This window comes from Zasmidium cellare, assembly GCF_010093935.1.
Source record: "Zasmidium cellare ATCC 36951 unplaced genomic scaffold M409scaffold_20, whole genome shotgun sequence".
Taxonomy (NCBI): domain Eukaryota; kingdom Fungi; phylum Ascomycota; class Dothideomycetes; order Mycosphaerellales; family Mycosphaerellaceae; genus Zasmidium; species Zasmidium cellare.
In genome coordinates this window covers 402,262-418,933 of record NW_022986964.1, presented here as the reverse complement: position 1 = coordinate 418,933, position 16,672 = coordinate 402,262, and the positions used below count along the sequence as shown (strand labels likewise).

General features: G+C 51.9%; 10 protein-coding genes across 10 annotated transcripts; 4 read left to right on the top strand and 6 right to left on the bottom strand.

Moving 5' to 3' along the window:
- Window positions 1-856: 856 nt before the first annotated feature.
- On the top strand, window positions 857-2,872 carry M409DRAFT_66930 (uncharacterized protein; the record flags this gene model as incomplete). Its single annotated transcript, XM_033817171.1, has 10 exons — window positions 857-950; window positions 1,007-1,093; window positions 1,149-1,284; window positions 1,340-1,675; window positions 1,732-1,800; window positions 1,859-2,012; window positions 2,069-2,158; window positions 2,215-2,367; window positions 2,421-2,628; window positions 2,682-2,872. The coding sequence occupies 10 exons, from the start codon at window positions 857-859 to the stop codon at window positions 2,870-2,872; spliced, it is 1,518 nt and encodes a 505-aa protein (XP_033666927.1).
- Window positions 2,873-2,969: 97 nt separating this feature from the next.
- M409DRAFT_23764 (uncharacterized protein) lies at window positions 2,970-3,734 on the bottom strand (the record flags this gene model as incomplete). The annotated part of the gene is made up of 1 exon (XM_033806936.1): window positions 2,970-3,734. The coding sequence occupies one exon, from the start codon at window positions 3,732-3,734 to the stop codon at window positions 2,970-2,972; it is 765 nt and encodes a 254-aa protein (XP_033666926.1).
- A 512-nt stretch (window positions 3,735-4,246) lies between these two features.
- Window positions 4,247-5,889, bottom strand: M409DRAFT_23763 (uncharacterized protein; the record flags this gene model as incomplete). The annotated part of the gene is made up of 5 exons (XM_033806935.1): window positions 4,247-4,588; window positions 4,638-4,762; window positions 4,827-4,853; window positions 4,919-5,237; window positions 5,287-5,889. 5 exons carry the CDS (start codon window positions 5,887-5,889, stop codon window positions 4,247-4,249), a joined length of 1,416 nt encoding a protein of 471 aa, XP_033666925.1.
- A 587-nt stretch (window positions 5,890-6,476) lies between these two features.
- Window positions 6,477-7,640, top strand: M409DRAFT_23762 (uncharacterized protein; the record flags this gene model as incomplete). Its single annotated transcript, XM_033806934.1, has 1 exon — window positions 6,477-7,640. One exon carries the CDS (start codon window positions 6,477-6,479, stop codon window positions 7,638-7,640), a length of 1,164 nt encoding a protein of 387 aa, XP_033666924.1.
- Window positions 7,641-7,698: 58 nt separating this feature from the next.
- On the bottom strand, window positions 7,699-9,330 carry M409DRAFT_55381 (uncharacterized protein; the record flags this gene model as incomplete). Its single annotated transcript, XM_033812989.1, has 1 exon — window positions 7,699-9,330. The coding sequence occupies one exon, from the start codon at window positions 9,328-9,330 to the stop codon at window positions 7,699-7,701; it is 1,632 nt and encodes a 543-aa protein (XP_033666923.1).
- Window positions 9,331-9,682: 352 nt separating this feature from the next.
- Window positions 9,683-10,079, bottom strand: M409DRAFT_36772 (uncharacterized protein; the record flags this gene model as incomplete). Its single annotated transcript, XM_033810614.1, has 2 exons — window positions 9,683-9,867; window positions 9,923-10,079. The coding sequence occupies 2 exons, from the start codon at window positions 10,077-10,079 to the stop codon at window positions 9,683-9,685; spliced, it is 342 nt and encodes a 113-aa protein (XP_033666922.1).
- Window positions 10,080-10,520: 441 nt separating this feature from the next.
- Window positions 10,521-12,604, top strand: M409DRAFT_66925 (uncharacterized protein; the record flags this gene model as incomplete). The annotated part of the gene is made up of 9 exons (XM_033817170.1): window positions 10,521-10,688; window positions 10,738-10,951; window positions 11,001-11,495; window positions 11,552-11,680; window positions 11,740-11,944; window positions 12,001-12,107; window positions 12,159-12,239; window positions 12,291-12,368; window positions 12,444-12,604. 9 exons carry the CDS (start codon window positions 10,521-10,523, stop codon window positions 12,602-12,604), a joined length of 1,638 nt encoding a protein of 545 aa, XP_033666921.1.
- Window positions 12,605-12,669: 65 nt separating this feature from the next.
- Window positions 12,670-14,235, bottom strand: M409DRAFT_36791 (uncharacterized protein; the record flags this gene model as incomplete). Its single annotated transcript, XM_033810617.1, has 2 exons — window positions 12,670-13,008; window positions 13,060-14,235. The coding sequence occupies 2 exons, from the start codon at window positions 14,233-14,235 to the stop codon at window positions 12,670-12,672; spliced, it is 1,515 nt and encodes a 504-aa protein (XP_033666920.1).
- A 411-nt stretch (window positions 14,236-14,646) lies between these two features.
- Window positions 14,647-15,465, top strand: M409DRAFT_36767 (uncharacterized protein; the record flags this gene model as incomplete). The annotated part of the gene is made up of 1 exon (XM_033810613.1): window positions 14,647-15,465. One exon carries the CDS (start codon window positions 14,647-14,649, stop codon window positions 15,463-15,465), a length of 819 nt encoding a protein of 272 aa, XP_033666919.1.
- A 436-nt stretch (window positions 15,466-15,901) lies between these two features.
- On the bottom strand, window positions 15,902-16,362 carry M409DRAFT_66922 (uncharacterized protein; the record flags this gene model as incomplete). Its single annotated transcript, XM_033817169.1, has 3 exons — window positions 15,902-16,126; window positions 16,186-16,259; window positions 16,311-16,362. 3 exons carry the CDS (start codon window positions 16,360-16,362, stop codon window positions 15,902-15,904), a joined length of 351 nt encoding a protein of 116 aa, XP_033666918.1.
- Window positions 16,363-16,672: the final 310 nt, after the last annotated feature.

The following is a 16,672-nucleotide window of genomic DNA, read 5'->3' as shown; positions in this document are numbered from 1 at the left end:
CCCGACACGCAAGGTTGTGGAACTTCAGAACCCGCACCAACAAGCATTAACCCTTTAAGCTTAACGATGCGCTTGCGCTGACCACCATGCAGCGACTGTTAGTCACCGCCGGGAAAGAAGAAAGAGGAGGTTGCTTTCACAGGCGCATCGTTGCAGCCAAGGGAGCCAAGACTTCTTCGTCCTGTTTTCGAGAGAGCCAGCTCTCTTTGAATTGATACTTGCGACCGCTAGTCGCAGCTGACCAAGCTGTGCACATGATTTCTTATCAACACGGCGCCACTTTCCAGCTGCACACAGCCTTGCCGGTGCGACCCGACCATTCTCCTTTTGGGTCGGCAATCCTCTTCGTCTCCTAGAGTCGGTATACCACACAGCGGCCCGCATCCCCGCCATGTCTGGTCTGCAGGCCAGCTCCAGGAAGGCAGCATGCCACTAAACGGCGTGCCATATCTCCGTTTCCGTTGAGCCTGGCGCCATCGAAGATGATCCACATTGGTATCGGGGTACGCTAGAGCAGGTACAGTCGTTTAGCGGCCGGCTGGATGATGCTTCCCACTATCCATGCACATCTTCAGCCCCACGTACTGGATCTTGCGAAGATATTGTGATCACGATGGACGTGTGGCTGTTGGAATCGCGAAGGGGAATGGCTCGCCGTGGTGCCGTCACGGCCCCGTAGGCATCATCGTGAGAGATCCTCGCTAAAACGCACAGATGACCAGCTCTAACTGCAGTCGATATATAAACGGTGAGATACCCGGTTTGCTCAAAACATTTGCCCCAATATCTGAACTTCGAAAGACTGGCGCATTGACAGCCGTTTCATTTCTACTTTCTCATCGCAATAGCTACCACGATGCATGGCTGCTTAGTCGCTGCTACAATCTTTGTAGCAGCATGGGCAGCGCCTCGCCCCATGCCTACCATGATGGAGAGAAGACAATACCCGGGTTCAGGTACAGCTTATGATTCAACTAAGCATATATGTGGCTGATTTGTACCTCAGAGGAGAGTGGCGCTCCACCATTCGACTTCCTCTCGGTGCCAACTGAAACTCCTTTGGGTCCGACAGAGGGAAGCGGCCAATTAAGAGGTAGGTCTCTAGATCTGAACAACGTTTTTCGTAAGGTGCTGATGGAAAATACAAGGACCAACAAACTTGGTCGGCTACAATCCTTCGAACCCCGTGAACACCGAACTTCCCGGAGTAGTGCCCTCAGATCAGTTTCAACTTGCTCCTGGCCAGACGGAGAATGCGGATTTGGGGCTGTATCTTGATCTCAAGTATGCTTTCAAGCGAAACAAAGTCGTTTGCGTGAAGCTGATGAGATGTTTGCAGCGAAGTCGACAATCCCCAACCCATTCGCGGCTCTACAGACAGTCCAACCGATCCTGGCCCGCGCAATCGTCCTTTGGAAAAGCAAAACCCGGATCTCTACGCACCGCCAGGAACGGACGCTGGTTCAGTACCGAATGCCAAATGGCCCTTGGCTCTTAGTCACAATCGTCATGGCAGCGTGTACGCTTCTGGCTGGGCGCGCCAGCAGAATGTCAACGAGCTACCTGTCGCGACAGCCATGGCGGGAGTGGATATGTATCTGACCCCAAATGCCTATCGCGAGCTTCATTGGCATCAGGCGAACGAGTGGGCTTACATCTTCAATGGCTCAGTGCGGTATGTGAAGCGCGTTCTGGTGTGAAAACGTGGTCCAATGTCTAATAGAAGACCAGTGTGGCATCGGTAGACGAGGCTGGAAGGACATTCTTGGACGATCTACAAGCAGGCGACGTTTGGTTCTTGTAAGTCGGAGAACAGTCTGAACTTGCGGTTCACTGATACCATTCTTCTCTTGAACAGCCCTGCCGGCAAGCCGCACAGTATCCAAGCTCTGCAAGATGGCTGTGAGTTCTTGCTGGTATTTGACAGTGGCGAGTTCAGCGAAGACAATACCGCCTTGGTCTCTGAGACCTTTGCACGCAATCCCCTGTCAGTCCTTGCTAAGGACTTGAGGGTAAGATGAGGGCCCATACACATTGGACGAGTGCTCTGTTGATGGTTTCTTTACAGCTCGACGTTAGCGCTCTTGCAAACATCCCCAAGGACGAGTTGTACATCTTCCCAGGAACGCCGGCGCCGGCCAACATCAGCGAGCAAAACGTAAGTGTTGATGACAGGTCGTGGGAGGGATCAATAGCTGACTTCAATGTTCTCAGTCGACTGGTCCTGCAGGCATCATTCCTGGAGATCAGACGTACTCATACCACTGGTCTCAGCAAGAGGCATACGAAGTCCCTGGAGGCTCCGTCAAGATCCTCGACACGGCTTCCTTCCCAATTGCTAAGGACTTTGCAGTCGCTCTTTTCACGGTAGGTTAAATGAGCCTTCATACATTTTTGATGTTTTGCTCATACCTTCATAGGTCAGACCTGGAGCCATGCGTGAGCTCCACTGGCACACTACAAGTGACGAGTGGGACTACATCTTGGCTGGCCAAGGCCGTTTGACCGTCTACGTAGCTCCGTCGTCGTCGCGGACTTTCAATTTCCAGGCTGGAGACACAGGCTATGTTCCAGTCGTTGACGCTCACTACCTGGAAAACACAGGAGATACAGATTTGGTCTACCTGGGTGAGTGTGACAATCACCGTGTACGGTTCATCAAATATTAACGATCGTTGCAGAGATCCTTCAGACTCCATACTACAACGACATTTCCGTGGCACAATGGCTTGGCCTGACTCCCAGACAGGTCGTCAAAGACCATCTGGGCTTCTCTGACGAGACCCTGGACCGCTTGCCCAAGATCAAGCCGTACATCCTTCCAGGCAACACGAATCTGACGACAACCAACTTCACCTCTGAGACTGAATAGGATGCTCATCACTCAGCAGCTCTCTCTTCGGATGGATGCCTATATGCATGGCGACTCTCGTCTTGAGAAATGCCCTCGGCCACGGCACAATTGTATGTTAAAATTTCCTGCCAAGAGTCACCACCACATGACCATGCAGTCCTATCTCACCATCCAAAACTTTACTCTGAAAGTCCTTCGACAAAGCATCCGCATCTTCACCCTCTCTCGCACCTTTCTCAAAGTAGCGATACCACCAAGGACGACACGCCCAATTCAAATACTTCGCCATAGTCTCCGTCTCCGGCCTCTCTCTCCAACCCGTCTGAAACGCCATTGGAAATCTCTTCTGCTCCACATCCTCGAATCGTGCCTCCTCCAAATGTCCCGGCAAGATCTCTCCCGCCTTGAGATTGATCCCCTGCTCTGCGGGTGCTCGCAACGAAACTTCCAAAAACTTCCAATCTTGCGAAACGAGCTTGTTGTTCTTGTCGTAGATTTTCCAGAAATCCATCTCTTGGCTTTCGAAGTATCCGCCGGGTTTCAGGAATGATTTGACGAGCTGCAGATGCTGGGGCCGGGAGGTGACGCCCATGACGAGCATTTTCTGATAGACGAGATCGAACGTCCCCGGCTCGAGAAGCTCGTGGCCGTTCTTCATGAGCTCGTTGAACTCGCCGAGGATGTAGATGACATTGTCTGGCTTGGGCGGAGGTCTGGGACGGGCGACATATCGAGACCAATGATGGTTGCGTTGGGATACATCTTCGCCAGGATGTTCGTCTGAAGCCCAGTTCCACATCCGATGTCCAAGATCTTTTGCGGGCTCTTCAGTGGTGCTCGTATGGGTTCGTTCAGCATTAGTTCGTTGATGGCAGCGCATTGCTCTTCTCATCTGTTGTGTTCAGCGGTTGATGGCACGAATGGATAGGCATTGTCGGTAAGCTGCATTTTTTCTGTTCGCTCGCCATGTTGGCAATGGATCATTGATGGAGATGGACATAATGCCGCTGTTGTGTACTTGCAATAAGTAAATACTATGGCTTGAAAGCACAGATTAAGGGCCAGAAGAATCTCGCATTGGCGTCCATTTTGAACGTGCTAGACAAGAACAGTCATGCCGGACCCGCAGCTTTACAAATACGACATATACCTAATCGTCGGGAAATAGGCCCCATCTTAAATGATTTGAGAATATGTGATGCAGGGTGGAAGTTCGAAGCCGTGTAATGTGGTTGTGAATGTCTCGTTCGATCCTTCAAGCGCCGCAAGAATTACCACTCAGAGACAAGAGCCTTGCTAGAACGCCTAGTCCGTCTGGTGAGGACGAATAGCTTTTATCCCGCCATCATTACAAACCCGCTGACACACAACCACCAGAGTCGATCGGCTCTTTCACTCCCTCTTCTTGTTCATCCTCGGCAGCATTAGCCAGAGGAGCCAAATCACAGCCATGAGCGCCAAGACAATTGGCTGAAGGACCTGCACTCCTTTGGCCTGAGCAATCGCTCCCACAGCATACGGGAATAGGGCACCTCCACTGCCGCCGAATGCAGCCGCGAACCCTATGCTTGATACATGGAGGTGTTTTGGGAGAAGCTTTGTGCAAGCTACTACAGCTGCAGGAAAGAGTGGTCCGAGGAAGAAGCCTTGGAAGGCTACTGCGACGGCGGACACGTAAAAGTGAGGGACTAGCCAGAAGAGTAGTTCGAGAGCCATGGCAAGCGGTAGATAGATCTAAGTTCTCGTTAGTGACGTATGTCGGATATGGCCGCTGAAGACGAACCATAATGGCAAGCTTCTCTCCTATCTTTGGTGTGACAAAGCCGAGCACTACTCTGCCAACTGTCATACCAAGCCAGAAACCGGTGGCGGACATGCCACTCGCGAAGTTGGCAGCATGTCTGATCCCTAAGGAGCAGGTCAGAGGGTTGAAGGTCGGTGCATGGCTTAAATTGGAGAAGGAAGGACTTACGAATCATGAACTCCACGATCCATCCACCTATAGGCAAAATGTCAGCAATGTTTCTTATTTGAAGTGAGAGACAGTTGCGCTTGAGGACATACCCAAAGCGACCTCCACGCCCACGTATCCCAGTAGAAAGAGAGCACACAACCAAGTCACGCGGGCGGCTGGCTTCTTGAGAGTTGCTTCTTTCAGTCTGGATCCGCCCTCATTAGACGTACGGGCGTTGGCTTCACGAAATTTTGCTCCAGTCTCTTTCCAAAATGCATGGGGAGACAGTGCCAATTCAAGGCCTGCGAATCCGACCATGCAGTAGTACCAGTAGTACCATGGCAGATTGGCCTTGGTTATCATCGTCGTCGCGATCAACGGCGCGATTGTTGCACCGAGACCGTAGAAAGCATGTAGGCAGCCCAGGACCTGATAAATTTTAGCTTGCCGCTTTGAATACCGACATATCGATATGTACCTCATTTGCGTTCGCCATGTCACCCAGCCAGGCATTCCATCCAGCATCCAGCAGCCCGTTACCGAAGCCGGCAATGATGAAAGATACAACCAGAACGGGGTACGGTGGATGAACGGCATTGATGATGTATGCGAGGAGATGGCAAAGAGGTCCGAGGAATGCAACTCCGCGCTGGCCAAATTTCAGGTGAATCGCGTTGTTGAGGATTGCGCTGAGATTGTAGCCCACGAAAGGCGAGAGGAAAACGAGAGATACCACAGCATATTCCAGATGGTAGTAACCCTGGAGGTAGGGAATGATGGCTCCGTAAGTCGCATCGTTCATACCCATGATCACGAAAGCCCAGAACGCCGCCGCCAGCTTGTAGATGTTCCTCCTTGGGAAGTTCCATGTTTCGGGTCGCTCAGAAGCTGTCGTCGGCGAGGGGAGAGTTTCGTTGCGGTCGTCAGAGGAGTCATCAGTTTTTCTCGAACCTAGACTCCTTCCGCCGATGGAAGGTCTCTTAGAAGAGGTGTCGATATCAGTCCTCAGGCGGACCGGTTGCAGCTCGATGGGCTCCATTGTCATGGTTGACGAGCCAGCATTTGATCTCTCGATGGCCATGACTGCCGGTAGTTGTTGCTGTGAAGGTAGGAGACAAGACAAGAGATGGATTTACAATGAAGCGAGGCAAGGAAGTGGCAAAGGAGACGGAACAGCAAGAGCGATTGTGAAAACGAGTACGGCGTTCAATACCAATTGCAGCTTACCGCATGTCTTGCAGCAGACAGGTGTCGAGAGAGTGAATGATTGGCGAGCCGTACGTGTGCAAAATGCCGTCAATCCTGACGGGACAGGAATACCGAATGCCTCATGCCGTGCGTTGTCGTGACGGACCGTCGGCCCTTTTGTCGGCGTTCGCGTATAGAGGGGTTGGTTGTCACGAGGAGAAGGAAGATCACATGATCTGCACATGAAGTGAATGTTCATGTGTACTGTAGTTTCTTGTGAAAGGCGATGAAGGAGGAAGAGGTGGACGTGACGAAGACCAGACGTGGTTGTTTTGGCTGACCCATGTCTTCATTTCGGGAGCAGCCGAAGCCTCTCACTTTTGGCCCGTGACCACATCTTTTGTCGACTCGCCTCCGTGACTTCATCGCCTGCCTGCCATCAACAACTACAGCATCTTCAGACGGCGGGCTTGAGAAAAGATGGACGGCGTCGATGCCACCGATCGCAGCGGTGACCACTCAGAAGTCGAACCGCCTGCCCTGCTGACCATCATCCTCGACACCAACCCGCACGCCTGGGCCTTGCTGGAAAAGTCGTTGCCGCTGTCCAAGGTCGTGGCGAATCTCCTTGTCTTCATCAACGCCCATATCGCCATCAACCATGCCAACCGCGTGGCGGTATTGGCCAGCCATGCTGAGCGCGCTGAATTCCTCTACCCAACACCAGCTCGAGCACAGTCCGCGGCATCACATGCCAACGGGGCAGGAGACGGCGACGTGAGCATGACCGACGGCAATTCCATGGGACGAGGGGGTCCAGTCCAGGCGCCCGACGATGCGAACAAGTACCGCCCGTTCGCCCACATCGAGCACGCTCTTACCAGCAATCTGCGTGATCTGATGAGCCGCACCACTCCAGCTGCATTATCTTCAACTCCGGCCACAATGATGGCCGGTGCCTTGACGATGGCACTGACCTACATCTCCAAGCAGTCTGCTGCGCTTCCCATGGGAAACACGACGTCACAATTCAACTACTCCGACCCAAGCGCCATGGCGGGTGGGAACGATTTCTCTTCCGACGGCACAAGATCGAGCGGGGCCATGGGCCTGACTTCACGCATCCTTATTCTGTCAGTGTCCGGCGACCTAGCAAATCAATACATTCCCGTGATGAATTCGATCTTTGCGTGCCAGCGACTGAGCATACCGATCGACATCCTCAAGCTGGCTGGCGACACAGTCTTCCTTCAACAGGCAGCTGATGCGACAGGCGGCGTTTATATGGCGCTGGACAATGAGACTCGAGCTGGCTTCTTACAATACCTCATGTTTGCATACCTTCCGGATCAGACTGCGCGAGACCACTTGATCATGCCAGGCGAGGGTGAGGGTGTGGACTTTCGTGCGGCATGTTTCTGTCATCGACGAGTCGTTGACATTGGCTTCGTCTGCTCGATCTGTTTGAGCATCTTTTGCGAACCATTGCATGACAGTACATGCTTGACTTGCGGGAGTCACCTCACCATGGCAAATTATGGTCAAAAGCCAGCCGTGGTCCCTAAGAAGAAGAAAAAGAAGAAGCGACCTATCGATGGCGCTGCGACTCCAGACAGTCGAGCTGGCACTCCATTACCGTCTTGATGACTTTGCATGAGTGTGGGGTTAGCGAGGAGTTGGAACGGACGTCTCTTTTACATTATCAACGATATTCGCCACCACAGTCACCGAGCAGATCAATCAACTGCTTTCTCCTACTTCTCTCGAGAATGTCACCTATCGCTCCCTGGTCGGCGTCATCCAGCCGCCATCCATACGTTGCCAGGTTCTCTTTTGCATGCTCACTGACACCCATCCGAGTGCCCACGATGACTGCACCCACATAGGGAAAGTCGAGTACCCATCTTGCTGCAACATTGGATATGGTCACATTGTGCTTCTCGGCAATCTTCTTGAGTGTATGCAGAAGTTCTTGAAACAGATCCCAGCCACCCCAGTTGACAATCATCTCGTAGTATTTCCGTTGACTGGGTGTTATGCCGCCATGGAAGAGTTCAGGTTCAGGCTGAGCGAGCCATTTCTCGGCAATGAACCCGCCACATAGTGTGCCGTATGTGAGTAGCTTGATGTTATGCTTCTCACAAGCTGCGCCCATTTTGAAGACAGGTCGAGAGTCGATCAGCGAGAACTGGACTTGGTTGGTGTGGATCTTGATGCCTGCTTGGACGATTTCCTCGAGACGCTCGGTGTCGAAGTTGCAAAGACCAAGCTGGCGCACTCTTGAGTCTTCTTGCAGGTACTTCAACGCTTGGATGTCTTGCTTGTCGTTGTAGAATTGCCAGTGGAACTGCAGCAGGTCGACATGGTCAGACCTCATCCTCTGACATCGTTCCAAAACGTTTGCTGTGATGACTTCGCGGGTCACAGTTATGGGCGAGAAGATGCAGTATTTCGTTGCTCCAAAGATGCTATCGGGGTTCGTGCATGAGGCTCGAAAGTTCCCAAAAACGATCTCTGCATCGCCGTAGTGGTCCGCCATGTCGTAGGCGACGAAGCCCTGAGACACATGCGCTTGGAAATGCTCCTGGATCTGTTTGGTGGACGCTACACCCCATGACGGGCTCGAGAGTTGCCATAGGCCGGAGAATAGTCGCGGGAGGGGAATATTGTTGAGGCTGAAGGTCTCTATGCTGGCTGGTATAGCGGGGACCTTGAAAGATGCTTCGTGCGTGCTATTGGGTCGGCCAGAAGATGAGTCGCCGCCACTCAATAGACCAGTCAAAGCGGTGAAACTCCGTTCGAAAATGAAGTCATTGCTTGAGATGCTCTGCAAATGTTGCATCGAGTCGTGCAATTGCACCAGAGAGGCCCTCTCTTCAGTCGAAAACAGTCGAGTGCCTGAACTTGACAGAAGAGTCTTTTGCACCGCTGTGACGGTCTGCACAATGTCGCCGTCCAAGGCTGAGAGAAGCTTGGTTAATTGAGGCGACAAGACATTGTTGTGTCTAGCGACGTCTTTGATTATGTCAGTCAAGATAGGGACTGCTTCGTAGCACATGCCGCAACCGAGCATAGATCGCATCCTTTGTTGAGCTGTCTGCAGCTCCTTCGTGGGTATCAGCCCATCGCTGCTTGATTCCCAGAAGCCGAAACGTTTTCGAGATGTCTTGCGCAGATAATCCCTGCTTCGATCTTCGAAAGTTGATGTGATGGACGGATCTGTCGCTAGCATTGACCGCAGAACTGAGCGTAGGGCTTCTTCGGGTAAGTTTGCTATTACTGTATCGGCCATGAGGTTGACGTGTGCCATCTTGACTTCTTTATGTTGCGCCATGTCGAGTCCAAACCGTGTAGTCGAGGGTGAGGTCAATTCGGTGTCCAGAGTACCTTCCTAGGAGCTGAAAGTCAGGTGTTAATTGTGACAGACCTCTCAGGTAGCCGTGCTCGAGTTTGTGGCAACATGTTCTACTTGTGTGTTCAGGTCTAGAACTACCGGCAAGAGGTGAAGTCCGGCCGGCAAAGGGCGAAGACTTGGCCGGCCCGCGGTTCCACCTCATCCAGAGACGCGTGCTCTTCCATCATCACCACAACAACAGTGGAATATATCACTTCAACATCAACATCAACTTCAATTGCTTATTACATCTGCACCCCGAGTCCGAGTACTCCACAAGCTGGGTTCTTCGTCATCCACTGCCAGGCAAAGGCACTGCTGTCGTCTCGGCGTGACTGAACTGCCGTCTTCCAATTCGGGTGATCCTCAATTGAGACGCGCAATTGGGATCGGGGCAAGCGACCAGTGCGTCGGATGACATCCAGTCGTTCGCATGGGATACGCGTTGTTTTGCTGCCAGCAGCGGAAGCACCGCAGCTACCGCCGGTCAGCATGCCAAACTCATCACATCGGGGCAACGCAAGACACGCACCCAGACTGTATATGCTAAATCCTTGGTCATTTGGCAAGTGAAGCATTTCCCCTCTCAAGATGAAGTGATCTCCCTCCTTGGCCCCGCAATATATTTTCTTCCCCGGTGGACAAACGACCTCGACCTTCAGATCATACAGCGTGAAGGTATCGTCCATGTTGATATGAAGCCTCCGCTTTCAGCACGGTAAACATGAAGCTTCTTCCCATCATTGACTCACAGTCCGATCCTGTCGCTTCCCACTCTTAGCGTGGGAGTGAAAAGAGTATCTTTGTCCCCTCGTAAAGCCGCAGCGCCTATCTCGGCCGGCGAAGCTCTCGGCCAGCAGGACCCGATCCAGGAAGCGTGTTGCCCTTGAGCTTTACAGTATTCACTCCAACACCACAGCAGAGGTCTCGGTCCGGGGCCAAGAGGATTTGAATCTATCAGATATCAAGCATCCGGCTTACAGGCGATCCACAAAGCTTCGATTGGCCACCCAGCTACTTGGTAGGCCTTGTCTTAACGCTGGTATTGACATCCCGGCTTCGACGAGTACTCACTGCACGACACTGTCTCTGACTACACTTCGAGAGCACGTCGACGCACCCTAAACACAATGGAAGACGACAAGGCCCCCAAGATGGGCATCTCAGGAACTGTCGTCGAGGCCGATGCTGCTGTTCGGGGCGACATTGAAGCTTTACCATTGGGGACTAATCAGGCTGGGGTCAAAAGAGACCTCAAGCGGAGGCATATCAACATGATAGCTTTGGCGGGCATGATTGTATGAACAGGATGCTCTGCCCACAACCGAGGAGACTGACGATAGATAGGGCACGGGCCTTTTCCTTGCATCTGGACAGGCAATTGCAACAGCTGGGCCGGTCGGAGCGTTGCTTGGATACCTTGTGATGGGCCTCATTACCTGGGGTGTGGCTCTTATGACTGGCGAGATATCTGCCTTCATGCCAGTCACTGGCGGCTTTGTGAGACATGCTACGAAATTTGTTCAGCCTGCTCTCGGGGTGGCTACCGGATTCAACTTCTGTAAGCTTCGACGTGGCCCCTTATCTGCTTATGCTGACCGTGTGTTGAGGGTACACCATGGCTATCACAGCCCCTGCCGAGTTATCTGCTGCTGCGACAGTGATCAACTTCTGGAACACATCCATCAACCAAGCAGTGTGGTTCTCTGTCTTTATCGTAGTCATCGTGGCTCTCAACTTCAGTCCTGTCCGGGCTTACGGAGAAAGCGAAGTCTTCTTTGCCGCACTAAAGATTCTCCTCATCATTGGTCTCATCATTGCCGGCATAGTTGTTGATCTCGGCGGCTCGCCTGGACAAGATCGATTGGGGTTCAGGTACTGGAAGAACCCAGGACCTTTCAACAGCTATCTGGTTCCTGGAAATACGGGTCGCTTCTTGGGGTTCTGGTCTACGCTGATCTCGGCTGCCTACAGTTTTGCCAACGTACAGGTCATAGCTCTCGCAGGCGCCGAGACGCAGAACCCCAGGAAGGTAATACCAAATGCGGTGCGAATGACCTTCTGGCGTATACTCGTCTTCTACGTGCTGTCGATTTTCGTCGTTGGTATGTGATCGTGCAGACGACAGACAAGCTTCCGTGCTAACATGTCGAAATCCCAGGCCTCCTGGTACCTTACAACGACCCGAACCTTGGCATATCGACCGGCACCGCACAGCAGAGCCCATTCGTCATTGCATTTCAGCGCGCTGGCATAAAAGTCCTACCAAGTATCATCAATGCCGTAGTCTGTGAGTAAGAGCCTGGGAAGACGCCCCACGAATCGTATACTGATATTAGCGGTTCGTAGGCACCAGTGCGTTCAGCACCGGCAGCTCTTGTGTCTTCCTAGCCTCGCGTACGCTTGTCGGCCTGGCTGAGGAATCTCAAGCGCCGCAATGCTTAAAGTGGACGAACCGTTTCGGAGTGCCCTACATCGCAGTCGGCAGCAGCTGTATCTTCCTTCCGCTGACGTATCTGGCATTGGGGACCAGCAGCAGTGTGGTCTTTGGCTGGTGAGTACCCCTCCGTCATCAGTTTTGGACGTGGTATGAGCTGATGACATTCTTAGGTTCGTCAATATAACGACTGTGGCTGGCCTGATCGGGTGGCTCGTGATATGTGCAACATATCTTCGCTTTTACTATGGCCTCAAAGCTCAGAACATCGATAGAGATCGTGAGCATCTTCAAACATCTGAAAATGTACATCGCGGCTGATCATGAGTAGGTCTGCCATACCAAAGCCCTTTGCAACCTTATATGGCTTGGTCCACCCTTGGGGCGCTGGTACTCGTGATCCTCTTCTCAGGTAAGCATCGGTCAAATATCATGTAAAGCCCATGTAACTAACGGCAAGAAGGCTATAGCGTGTTCTTCCCTGGACATTGGAGTGTCTCAAGCTTCCTCACTTATTACATTGACATTGCTATCTTCATTGGTGAGCTCGCCTCTCCATGTCTTGTTCAGCATACCATGTCTTGTTCAGCATATGTATCTGACAACATGCCGACAGTCTTATGGGCCTTGGCCTGGGCGGTTTTCAGAACAAAAGCCGTTTCGCTCAAAGAGATGGACCTGTCGGAGATCTACGTTATTGAACAGGAGAAGGAGCAAGAGGTTGACATGAGCGTAGGTGAGCCTCGTATGGCATGGTGGCGAAAATGGATCATATAAGTTCTTGGGACGACTTCGATGGCTACTATGATACAGATCGACCGATACGCACAGCGTCGTCCCGTTCAAAACATCTCGTATCGCCAGCTCATGTCTACCATCTGCTGTGTAACACCACCTTTCATGGCCTTTGCGATCAGCTGTGGGTCCCCAGACTCGAGGCGTTTGTTTTCCCGCAGAACGAGCCAGCGATAGAGGGTGATGACGCCTGCAAACAGTAAGGCGCATGCCATCAAAGCGCCAAACGCCGCATAGTAGTGCGGCGGAGCATAGTACAAGTAGCTGGTCCAGATGTTGCTTGTTCCACCAATGGCATTGACGAGGGCACTCGCGGCCGCACGCTTGGATACAGGTCGGGCTAGATGGAGGTTGATAGTCTTGTACAGCAGGATTTGAGGCCCGACCTTTGAAGCATGTCAGCGAATTGAAACGACAGTCATATGATGACGACTTACCGATGAGAACGGAAGGATCATCATGGAGAAATACCGCGCTCCGATATTTGTCGTCGCCATTGGGATGATGTACATGGCTGTTGCAATCGAGATGCAAAGCATGATAATCGGGTACACTGTGTTCTTGCGGTCCGAATAGAACATGATTCCATAATAAACGAAACCGGCGAGGATGTACGGTGGAGCTGTGAGCAGCAAGCTTATGGTGCTCGAGTATCCAAGCGATGATACCAGGGAAGGAAAGAAGTTGGCGATCGATCCTTGGCCTTGGGAGAGCATGTTGCAGAGGATCAACAAGATGAGTTTTGGGTCCGACAAGGCTTTCGCAAATCCTCGAAGAACGCTCTCGTCTTCGGTGCCTTCCGCCGCACCAGCTTCGTTCTCGATACGCCAGACAGCAAGGTCTCGCTCGATGGGAGGAAGGATCCGGCAGTTATGTGGGAACTCAGGTAAGATGCAAGCACAAATGGCTCCAATCCCGACTGTGGCTGAGCCTTCGATGATGAACAGCCACTGCCAGCCAGCAATGCCGTGCGCGCCATCAAGTTGGAGTATTGCAGCTGCAAAAAGGCCGCCAAAGGCATTGCCAACTTGCTGTGCAATGTACAGGCCTGCAAACCGTTTCCCCAGCTCTTTCTTGGTATACCAAGCTGACAGATAGTAGATTGCTCCAGGAAAGAAGACGGCTTCGACCATACCCAGGATTGCTCTGACTGCAAGCAGCTGGCCGTAGTTCTTGACCGCGGCTGTAGCAGCAGATATCCCTCCCCAGACGACCACCGCTCCGCAGATGTACATTCCTGGTCTCGGGATCTTGGTGATGATGAGGTTACTGGGGATTTGGAAAGGCAGATAGCCGACGAAGAGGATGGATATGGCCGTGGCGAAGTCTTCCGTGGTCAGGTGAAGGTCTTCCATGATGCCCTGCAACTTGGCTGCTGAGAGATTCTGTCGGTCGATGTAGTTGAGGATGTACAGGATTCCGATGGCTGGTAAGATGAGAAGATCGATCTTGCGGACGAGCTTTTTCTCAAGACGTCGGAACTCTTCATCGCTGAGCGCTCGAAGCGACTCTGGTAGAGTTTCGGCGGTAACGTTGTACTCTTCGACGTCGCCTTCGATGATGGATTGTGTTTTCTCCAGGTCTGCCTGAACTGGCTCTTTGCTGCTGGCCATGATGGAAGAGCCTGCTGCTTCACAGGCAGGCCGTGGTGTTTCAAGTGAACTATTTTATGACAATCGATGCAGGACGGTCTGAACCAACGACATAACGAATCATTGTGATATTTATCTCGCTGACAACCAGCTCTATCTGCTATCTTGCCAGATGTGGCGCTCTGACAATGTACAGAGTTGAGGCACAGATAAGACGGATAGGATTGGGAGGAGTAAGGAGGAGCAAGGGAGGCGCGGCCGGCCAAAAAGGGGCTATACCAAAAGTAGTATGATGAGAGCTCCTCCCTGTACCCTGTACCTTTGTAACGGCAGTTGTGTCAACAACGATGTCGCTATTTGATATACAAGAGCAGAGTACTACCTTTTTCCAAAGACATTCGCCCATCATCCAACCTCCAGAACCAAGCAAACATGTCACCACCACCGAATTCGACTTACCTTACGCCACAGACCACCAAGGTTCAGAACACAAGGCTGCGGTTACTCAATGCCCTCCAAAATGGACAGTACCCCCTCCTGACCTTCATGGCCATACCATCGGTGCGGATGGCACAGATAGTCGCGTTGACAGGCCTCGACGGGATCATCATCGATTGCGAGCATGGCAACATCGACGACGCAGCAAGCCACGACTCTGTCGCCGCAATCTCAGCACTGGGTGTATCACCAATTATACGAATCCGGGGTCCCACTCACGACATCATCAAACGGGCACTTGATACTGGCGCACATGGCATCATGGTTCCCCAAATCAACACCGCAGAAGAGGCGCGGCAAATCGTTGCATCGTCGAAATTTCCCCCACAAGGCGTTCGAGGACAAGGCTCAGCTTTTCCAGCCATTGCACATAGGTTGACAACACCTCAATATATGCAGTCAGCCAACGAGACGATCATCACTATGATTCAAATTGAGACCAAGGCCGGAGTCGAAAATGTGGACGAGATCTGTACCGTTCCAGGGGTTGATCTTGTTTTCATTGGACCCAACGATCTTGCACAGTCACTCCTTGGCTATACACCGGCCAAAGGGGACGAGCCAGTCTTTCTTGAAGCGCTGGACAAGATTGTTGCGGCTGCTCGGCGGCATGGCAAATGGGCAGGTCGTATGGTGAACAATGGCACAGTGGCAAAGGATGTGCAGAAGACTTTCGACATGGTGGCGGTCACCGGTGACACAAAGGCTATGCAAAATTGGTACACCAGTGAGATTGCATTGGTACGGAAATGAGAGCATGGTATTGAGAGCGGAGTTCGATGTATGAAGGAAAATCGGTTTTCTATTGGTAGCCTTGGCTTTGCGTGGAGCGAGAAACTATTGAACAGGATCGATGAGATTAAAAAACTCCTATAATATAGCTTCTCTGTACGCACTTAACACCTCCGGGCACTCAGGACGTGCTTCATTGTCACATATCATGGGTTGACTCCATGGCATATCCAATTGTAGAGCTCCCAATTTCTTCGACCCAAGCTCATTATCGCTGCTAATAGGAAGCAGTATTGTCGGAGAGGGTAACATATGATCTGGAAACTGCAGAGACCGTAGAGCACAGCAAGGTCAAGGGGTCTAATGATTGAGGGGCAATCGACTGCCAGATATAACGATCTGTTGAATTTCGAATGTAGACTTGGTATGCCTGAAAATATTCTTTCTATTGGTATCTCTATGCTTGCGCAATGCATTCAATCTCAATAACCGTGCCATTGCCAGGTGCCACCGCTTGAAGGCATGATCGCGAAGGCATGGGCTGTGGTAGAAAGTCTATGTATGCCTCATTCATCGCAGCGAAGTCCTTCATGTCCGCTAGGTAAACATTGTACTTTACTACCCGATCTAATGACGAGCCCGAAAGCTCGAGTACTTCTTTGAGATTTTGAAGTACAGTCCTCTACACCAGAAAATGTTAGCGATCTCCTGGGACAAGGCTGTGATCTGTGGATGACTTACGGTAGCTTGTTTGATTTCTCCTGTCGCAGTTTGGCCAGCGCAAAAGACAAGTCCTGGCACCTTCACAGCGGGACCTGATCCATAAAGTTAGAAAGTTGATCAGTTGGCCAGGATGTTAAACGCACAGTTATGTGGTTTGGTGGGAAACTTCTCGCTAGAGATCAATTGTCGAGACATCTTCTGTGTATGTGTAGGTGTGTGGGTGTGTTGTACTTGTGGAATTGAGGTCGAATGGGATTGAGGTCTTGGTATGAATTGGCTAGAAGGCTGATCATGAGCATTTATTGAAGTGTTGATTGAATTTCGCACTAAGGCTTGAGGTGCTCCTCCCTGTGGGTCGTTCCGATGTGTACATGTGCACGATAGTTTCTGCCCCGCAGCATGTCTCTGCCTCTACTCCTCCTTATCGACTCCTCCTCCTTAGCGACTCCTCCTATTCTCACTCCTCCTCCTCCGCCTCCTCCTCCTCCTCCTCCTCCTCCTCCTC